The 9550-nt window shown below is 42.8% G+C and overlaps 1 protein-coding gene across 1 annotated transcript in view; it reads left to right on the top strand.

The window, feature by feature from the left end:
• Positions 1 to 701: 701 nt before the first annotated feature.
• TGFBRAP1 (transforming growth factor beta receptor associated protein 1) overlaps positions 702 to 9550 on the top strand; it is a 34262-nt gene continuing 25413 nt past the window's right edge. The window contains exons 1-2 of the mRNA XM_052705716.1: positions 702 to 844; positions 3942 to 4643. Of these exons, the coding sequence (XP_052561676.1) occupies positions 3959 to 4643 (685 nt within the window). The 5' untranslated portion in view covers positions 702 to 844; positions 3942 to 3958. The remainder of the gene's footprint in view (positions 845 to 3941; positions 4644 to 9550) is intronic.

Genomic DNA, 9550 nt, shown 5'->3' with positions numbered 1-9550 from the left:
GAACAGGCTGCCCAGAGAGGCTGTGGATGTCCCATCCCTGGAGGTGTTCAAGGCCAGGTTGGATGGGGCCCTGGGCAGCCTGGTCTAGTGTTAAATGGGGAGGTTGGTGGCCCTGCATGTGGCAGGGGGGTTGGAGATTCATGATCCTTGAGGTCCCTTCCAACCCTGGCCGTTCTGTGATTCTGTGATTCTTAACCTTCCCTGGTGTGATTTAAGGCTGTTACCTCTTGTCCTGTTACCAGTTTAACTAAGTAAGCAATGTAGTAGCATTTATTGCTCATTATTCCACATGCTGTATTCAGATACAGCTTCTGGTGAGTTTCACGACTGATTTCCTTTCTATTTTTGTAACACTGCTTTGTCAGTCTTTACTTATCCCAGTAGGCTGGAGACAAGTCTCATCTTTAACTGTAGAATTTGTAATTTAGAACAAGCCCAGACCCTGAATGGTATCTTCATTTTGCTGCTAGAGTCCCGCAGGCAGATCTCAGTGTAAACCCAGAAGTACAATGCAGCTCCCAGTATTTCCGAGCTAACGCACGATCACCACGCACCCACCACCCGCGCTCCGCAGGCACCTCCAGCCCAGCCCTCAGTGAGTGGAGCCGGGGCGGCCCCAGCCCACCACGTGACGGGAAAGGCGCCGTGTCCGCCCCGCTCTCACCCCGTTGGACGCGGTGACGTTGGCTCCGGGCGGGGCCTCGGCGGCACCGGAAGCGGAGGGCCGGCCAGGCTGTGGCGCTGACAGCGCGGCCTCAGGCCCGGCGCGGCCCCGGCCCTGGCCCCGGCAAGGCTTCGGTGCGGCGGCCTCGGTTCTCGGTGTAGCGGCGCCTGGCGCTCGCAGGTACCGCGGGACGGGTAGGGGATGTGAGGTTGAGGCTGTGGCCTGCGGGCGGTGGGCGAGGCGCCTGCGGCACGGAAGCCGCCCCGACAGCCTGAAGCCGTCACGCAGGACGTTGCTTCGGCCGTGTCTGCCTGCAGCAGGCCGGTCGCTGCTGGTGTGCTGCTGTATCGGGAGCTGGATGCCCAGTAGGTACAGCTTGGGGGATGGGGAGAGCTCCCGCCTCGCACAGTTAACTGCTACTGGGTCGTCCCTGCGCCCAGGGAGGGCAGGAGTAATGAGCCGGCAGTTTGGCTTCACTGCTGAGGGGTGAACGCTGAGGGGAGGCCTTGTGAGTGGATGATTCAGGCTGGATGTGGCTCTCGGCAGCCTGGTCTGGTGGTTGGTGACTCTGCACATGGCAAGGGGATTGAAACTAGATGATCATTGTGGTCCTTTTCAATCCAGGCCATTCTATGGTTCTGTGATAAATTACGGTCAGCCGTTCAGCAGAGTTGTCTTTTGCTTCCTTATAGAAGTAAGACAAGAGTACTGTAAAATTACCTGAGCTGATTTGTAAGTGGTGTTAATTGCTTCATAAATTGGATCAGTCGTCTGGCAGTGCTTGGTTGTGAAAGGGAAGGTATGGATTGCAGAACTGGAAGTGCTACCTAGCGCTTAAAGTCCATCTTCTGGATTGCTTGTGGTAATAATAAATAAAAACTCTTGTGACTTCAGTAATTTTGATTCTTGAGCTTAATGAGTGCTGTATGGGCCATGCATTCTAAGTAATGTGTGGCTGTGCCTTTGAGCAGAGAGGATCCTGATGAACTTCAATAAAAGCAAGTGTAAGGTTCTGCACTTGGAGAGGAACAACTGCATGCATCAGTACAGGTTAGGGGCTGACCTGCTGGAAAAGAGCTCTATGCAGAAGGACCTGGGTGTTCTGGTGGGTAGGAAGTTGGCCATGAGTCAGGAGTGTGCCAAGAAGACAAACGCTGTCTTGGGATGCATCGAAAAGAGTACAACCAGCATATTGAGGGAGGTTATCCTCCCCATCTCCTCTTCCTTGGGGAGACCACATCCGGAGTACTATGTCCAGTTATGAGCTCCTCAGTTCAAGAATGATAAGGAACTTTGAGAGTCCAGTGAAGAACCACAAAGATTACTAAGGGCCTGGGAAGTCTGAGAGACCCGGGTCTGTTTAGGCTGAAGAAGTTTGAGAGGTGATCTCATCAATGCTTATAAATACCTGAAGTGCAGGATTCAAGTAGATGATGCCAGGCTTTTTTCAGTGGCGTGCAGCAACAGGACAAGGGGCAGTGGACAAAAGCTGCAATACAGGAAATTCCATGCCAACACAAAGAGGAACTTGTTTACTGTGAGAGAGACAGAGCAGTGGAACAGGCTGCCCAGAGAGATTGTAGAATCTCCTCTGGAGATATTCAAGACCTGGATACTTTCCCATGCAACCCACTGTAGGGAATCTGCTTTAGCAGTAGGGTTGAATTTGATTCCAAGAGGTCCCTTACAATCTTTATGATTCTATGATTGTGTAATGCTTGCCAGTACATATAGTCTGATATAAAGATTGTGTATAGCACCAAATAAAACTGACACTGATATTTGAAAGAAAAATCACTTTTTGGTGCGTGATGCTTTAGTAAAGTAGATGGAAAGTAACATATGGCATTTACTATTGCAGAGTAAAGAACAGGAAATGGGGTAAATGGAGTCTGCATATGATGTTTCACTATAAGTTCTATTAGGCCTGAATTTTGTCAAATAAAAAAAAGGTTTAAAAAAAAAAGTAAAGCAACTTCAAATGTTAACTTGTAGTGTTACAAGCCTTGTGGCTTCTCTAGACATCTGAGAGCCAAAGCTTGTATCTTTTCATGAGCAGGTGATCAGAGTTGCAGTGTTCGGTAGAGGCCTGAAGAGATAGAGTCCAACCTCCCTACTAAAGCAGGTACTCTACAGTAGGTTGCACAGGTAGGTGTCCTGGCAGGTCTTGAGTATCTCCATAGAGGGAGACTTCACAACTGCTCTGGGCAGCCTGTTCCAGTGTTCTGTCACCCTGACCATATGGAAGTTCTTCTGCATATTTGTATGGAACTTCCTATGCTCAAGTTCTTGGCCATTGCTCTTTGTCCTATTGCTACGTAACAGCAAGGAGAGCCTGGCCTCATCTGTTTGCCTTCCACCTCCCTTTAGTATTTAAAAACATTAATCACATCCCCTCTCAGTCTTCTTTTCCCCAAGCTGAAGAGGCCCAGGTTACTCAGTCTTTTCTCATATGGGAAGTGCTCTGGGTTCTTTATAATCTTTGTGGCCCTCCTTCTAGGAGTTCCCTGTCTTTTTTTGAGGCGATGCTTGTAAAATCCTTATAGTGCCCCAGTGTCTGAAAGAGCCAGCAATGTGCAGAAAGCATCTTTTAAAATAGCTGGTGTTGTGTTGGATCTATTTCAGAGCAGAAGTATAGTGAAATTGTAGAATTTGAATAATTTCTGTGGTTGTTAATGTGCTCACTCTGGCTTGGGTAATCTGGTTGGAAATAGGAACACAGATCTGTTGGATCGTGGCTGGAGGAGGGGGCCACAAAAGTGGTATGTGGGATGGCACATTTCCCCTATGAGGACAGGCTGAAAGAGCTGGGGGCTGTTCAGCCTGGAGGAGAAAGGGCTCTAGGGAGAGCTGAGTGTGGCCTTCCAGTGTCTAAAGGGGGGCTGTAAGAAAGAAGGGGACAGACTTTTTAGTGAGGTCTGTTGTGATAGGACAAGGGAAATGGTTTCAAACTAGAAGGTTGGATATGATTTTTATTTATTTATTTATTTTTAAACAACAGGGTTGATGAGGCACCAGCACAGCTTGCCTTGAGAGGTGGTGGATTTCCTAAAGACATCCAAGGTCAGGCTGGATGGGGCTCTGAGCACCCTGATCCAGATGTAGGTGTCCCTGTTCATTGCAGAGCAGTTGGACTAGATGGCCTTTAAGGATCCTGTCTAACTCAAGCAATTGTATGACTGTTAAAGATACTACAGTACAGCTTCTGTACAGGTGAATGTTAAATTTCTTTTGCTGGCGTGTGTGGCGGTCAATAACTTTTTTCCTCTTTAATCAGATCACCCAGAAGACACGATGAGCGTTAAAGCTTTCAAGCTCGTCTCTGCTGTTGAGCGGGAGATGTTAATGGGAGACAAAAATCACATCAACATTGAATGCATTGAGTGTTGTGGAAAGAACCTCTATATTGGAACCAACGACTGCTTTATCTATCACTTTATGTTGGATGAGAAGATATCAACATCTGGAAAAATAACCTTTGCAGCCACCAAGCAACTGCATAAATACCTGGGCTTCAAGAAGCCTGTGAGTGAGTTGAAAGCAGCTTCTGCACTCACCAGGCTTCTTGTGCTTTGTGATAACACAATAACTCTAGTTAATATGATGAACTTGGAACCTGTTCCCACGGGCGCTAGAATCAAAGGAGCTGTGACATTCACATTAAATGAGAATCCTGTGAGTGGAGACCCTTTCTGTGTTGAAGTCTGCATCATCTCAGTCAAGCGACGGACCATTCAAATGTTCATGGTGTTTGAAGACAGGGTCCAGATAGTGAAGGAAGTGGTTACCCCAGAGCAGCCCTGTGCTGTGGCTGTAGATGGTTATTACTTATGTCTTGCACTTACTACACAGTATATAATTTTGAATTACAATACTGGCATCTCCCAGGATCTGTTTCCCTACTGCAGCGATGAGAAACGGCCAATTGTGAAAAGAATAGGCAGACAAGAGTTCCTGTTGGCTGGTCCTGGAGGGCTAGGTAAGACTAAGCTTACTCTTTTTTTCAGTTCTTGAACTTGTGAGTCAAAGCTTAAGTAACAGTATTTTACAGAATAATGACACCTTTCTTCACAGGTCTGTGCTGTAATTCTGAGATAAAAGTTCAATGGTAAATTGTTGGTACTGAATGCTTTTATTGCTCTCCTGTCTTAATGCACAAAAATCTGGTCCTTTGTATCTTAATCATGTCAGTAGAAAGCTTTATGTCTATATCGATGCCTAACAGTGTAAGCAGTAGAAGACTAGCATATAGGTGTGTTCTACTGCAACACTAGTAAGAACTGTTAGGAGAATTAAACTTCATCCTAAATCCTGCAGAAGTAAACTGTCAGAACTGTAAGTGTTGTCGCAGTAGCCAGTGGTAATATTTCTACTTTTCTTAGCAGTAGTTTTCAGTTTTGCAAAAATAGAGCCAGGTCATGAGGAATAGCACTCTCCCCTAATAGATAACTTCAAGGATTAATGCTGTTGCAATTTGTCTAAACCAGCAAATGCTGTGAGTTCAGTAATCTTGAGCTTTTTTTGGAAAAGCTGCAGTATCCTGGAGTTGACAGACCAAAGGCACAATACTTGCATGCTGTTTGCCATGACTCTCTGTTTAGGAGATGCAGTTTGTATATCATTCCTAGCATATTAGGAATAGTTTAATACAGATAGATCTCAAATAGTTAGGTGCTTCTTTTTTTGTTTTTTTATTGTAATAAATTCTGAAGAAGAGCATGAGTGTAATCAAATGTTTATATTGAATTTGCAGTTTGTGACCAGGATGCAAGAGATATATCAACTCACCAGTTTTTTCCTGATAGACATGGAGATTAATTAGAATATCTCCTTTTGGAAATGATGTTCTGCAATGTACTTGTTTTTTCAGATTTGAGACTTTTCTAAGTTATATTGGTTATACATCTATATTAGAATTCTTTGTTGCTTTAGATGTGGACATAAATTTATGGACATTAACCAATTTAGTAGTGCTGTGAAAATTAAAATTTGTGAATTGACTGTCTGGAAATACTCCATTTTGGCATGTTGCTAAGGAGATCTCATTCTTTAATATTTTTTTATGAACGAACCATTCTGTTCAACTGCTTTGGCTGTATCTGTCTACTTCTTTGTTTATTTTTAGAAGAATGGATATGTTTTCAAAAAATAGGAAAAACTGTTCTTAATTAGATTTTTACTTTTATTTGCTTCCCTAGAAGGCAGCTATACAGTAAAGCCCTTAGAGAAACCAATATTCCTGTATAACTTGATTGTCCTATGCTGAAAATATCAGATATGATATCTTAAGCAAATCTACGTCTCTTAGACATACTTTAAGCTTTGTTATTTCTCCACAGTACAGGCAAATCTTAAGCTCAGACTTAGTAGGGCTGCTACTTACTATATAACTTTTCCTTGCCAAACTTATCTTCTGATCTTTTGTAATCATCTGTTTCCCATTCTACTCCTCCTGTAGTTCTGTATAGAATCATAGAATCATAGAATCACCAAGGTTGGAAAAGACCTAAAAGATCATCCAGTCCAACCGTTCACCTATTCCCAATAGCTCCTACTAAACCATGTCCCTCAACACAACATCCAGCCTTTCCTTGAACACCCCCAGGGTCGGTGACTCCACCACCTCCCTGGGCAGTCCGTTCCAGTGCCTGACCACCCTTTCTGAAAAGTAATACTTGCTCATGTCCAGCCTGAATCTCCCCTGCCGTAGCTTGAAGCCATTCCCCCTGGTCCTATCACTAATGACACGAGAGAAGAGGCCGACCCCCAGCTCACTACAGCCTCCCTTCAGGAAGTTATAGAGAGCAATGAGGTCTCCCCTGAGCCTCCTCTTCTCCAGGCTGAACATTCCCAGCTCCTTCAGCCTCTCCTCATATGGCCTGTGTTCCAGACCCCTCACCAGCTTTGTTGCCCTCCTTTGAACACATTTGTATAGTACCATGTAACTAGCTGTTCTTCTTCAGTAGAATTCTTGGTGAATTTAGCCTTTTTTGAAGTTGAGAAAATAGTTAAGCAACCTTATAATACAAACATCGTGTATTTCAGCATTTGGGATATGCTACTGCTGTAAAGTGGATGGACTTGGAAAGGCCTGATAGGAATCTTAAGTGTCAATTTTGTTTCACTTATGTACATCTTATCAATTAAGACGTTCATTTGGCACTCAGTAGTGCATCTGTGTTGAATTCAGAGTTGTTACTGAGGTGGAAATATTTTACACTGGTATATTTGGGTCTATAGGGTTTGAAGGGACATTTGTGTACTAGGGTAACTTGATTTTGAGTTCAGACAAACTGAGAATTGGCAGCAAGCAACTGCTTGAAATCATCGTCATAAAGTAAAATCTGAGTTTCTTTAACATAACATTCAAGCAGAGTGAAAATTAGAATTGTTCATGGTTGATCTATAAACTGAAGTATTCAGTACTTTGGTTCTACTTGCAGCTAGCGTATAGTTCGTTCTCTGAAAAGTAGTGGGAACTTGATTTTTATTTTTTTTTCTTGTTGGTACATCTTCATTCTGTCCAGTAATTAGTACATACAGAATTGAAAATCAGTTATTTCTGAGTACGAATGAAACTCTGCTTGATAAAATTCAATTTTTCAGGAAGCTGTTATTCCGTGCTTCTAATCTGATTTTTTACAGCATAGGCTTTATTTAGTAATTTTCAACAAACAGTTCTTACCTACTGACACAGAGTACACATTCCCAGCATTAGTTGGTGTAACTATCCCTGGAATATTAGAGGTTTTGATACATCACTTAATGTGAGGCTGGATCAGGCCCTGAGCAGCTTAATCAAGCCATGTATATTCCTGTTCATTGCAGGGGAGCTGGACTAGATTAAGGTCCCTTCCAACTCTAAGGGTTCTATGATTATATTATTCTGTGATTTGGGACAAGGAGGTGATTTGTGACAGCCTAACCGATCTGGTGGCTTTCGATGATGGAGTGATGGCATAGGAAGAGCAACTAATGTTATCTACCTGGACTTCTGCAAGGACTTTGATGTGGTTCCATAGGAGGTGGCAGCAGGGGCAGATGACCTGGGAGAAATATGGGGAAAAATCCATACATGTGGTGATGAGACTGTGCTAGCCAAAGTCCAATTGGCATTGAATCTGATTGACACCTTGTAGGACAACAAAAAGAACTTCTACAAGTATATTAACAGGAAAGGAAGGCTAGGGAAAATGCTTGCCCACCACTGAATGGGGCAGGCAACCCCATGCCAGAGGACATAGAAAAGAAAAAGTCTGAGGGGTTTAATTAATCGTGATTAATCAACATTGGTTTTATGAAAGGATAATTGTCTGACCTGTCGGGTAGTCTTGGTGGATGAGGAGAGAGTAGTAATGTGGACTTCAGCAGGGCTTTTGATGCTACCTCCTATAACACTTACAGGCAAACAGATGAAGAACAAGCTAGATACGGAGATAGGTTGAAATCTTGACTCAGGGGTTGCAAGCAGCAGCACAAAGCTCAGCTTCGGTTCAGTCACAAGCTGTGTATCTCAGTGGGCCAATAGTGAGGACAATTCTGATGTTAATGACATGGATAGTGGTATGCCTTGCACCCACAGTAAGCTTGTACGTGATAAGCAAGTGAGAGCAGTAGCTGATACAAAGATGATTGCTGCATTTTGTTTGAGGAGGGGCTGAGCAGCCTTAGGACTGTTCAATCTGAAGAAGAAAGACCTTGTGTAGATTGCACCAAAATTCAAGAAAAAACTTCATTATTGTGGTGGCTGAAGGATGGAACCTGAAAAGGGGTGTAAGTCTGTTCTCAAAGATACCTAAAACCTGACTGGATTAGGTTTTGAGCAAGTGAGTCGAAGCTGATTTAGTGAGGAGGTTCCCTCCCAGTTTCATCTAATCAACTTCAGTGCATATATAAATGTTATATAATTAATTATAGTTTATTCTTTTTCTGGCGTTAACTCTTCTCAGTGGTGTGTGGGTTGAACAGTTGCATAGTGATTGAGTAGCCTACAAATGGACAGCTGCAGCCTATAACTTGCAACAGGCACGTGTGCTAAGCAGAATGATTCATAAAAGGTTATGCAATTCATTTTCTCGCAGTTGGTGATAGTGTATAAAGCATAGTAGTCAACAGCAACCAACATGTTCCCTGTTTTCACCCACTTGTAGTATTCCTTTTGCTGTCAGCTTTTATGATAACCAAAAGTTTTCATGTTGTTTAAAAGAATCAAGTAAGTAATCATGCTTTTTCTTACTGCACTTTTTTCCCAGATATTTTCACTAAAACTTTTGTTTAAAAACAAATAAAAACACTGCAGAGTCTATCAGACAAATATGTAAGTTGGTCCTTTCTTGAGTGTAGAGGTCGTACTGGATGCCCTCTGGTAGCCTTTAAGCTTTTGTGGTTCTACAGATTTGTAGATCTCTTAGTGCTAAGAACAGCATTGTTGTGTTTTGAGTCAATTTTATAACTTCTGGATTGCATGTGCATTTCTAACATGAAATCAATCCATGATTTCATCTATGTCATAAGGCACATTCCTGTACTTAACCAGGAACCACGGGCTTCCTGCTGTTGCTGTTATCCCTGGGTGAAAGTTTGATCAAGACTAGTGATGACATTGTTCTACCTCAGAAGCCTCAGCTGCTGAGAGCTCAGGGCTGTAGACAGATATTGAGTTGGAAAAGTACTGTGATTTGCTCTGCTTGTCTTTTCATTTCCTTAAAGGTTTGGTTTTTTTTAATGACCAATTAAAAGAGCTCTGTGATTTAAAAATAATCATAATGAAAAAAAAGTGTTTTAATAATAGCAAAGAAATATTAAAATTTTAACAATTTTTATTTCAAATATAATTATTCCAGACTATTAATGATATATATAATTTTTTTCCCACCTTTTGAAATG

Source organism: Tympanuchus pallidicinctus, unplaced genomic scaffold (assembly GCF_026119805.1).
Source record: "Tympanuchus pallidicinctus isolate F22 unplaced genomic scaffold, pur_lepc_1.0 scaffold6, whole genome shotgun sequence".
Classification (NCBI taxonomy): Eukaryota; Metazoa; Chordata; class Aves; order Galliformes; family Phasianidae; genus Tympanuchus; species Tympanuchus pallidicinctus.
This window is presented reverse-complemented; position numbering and strand designations above follow the sequence as displayed.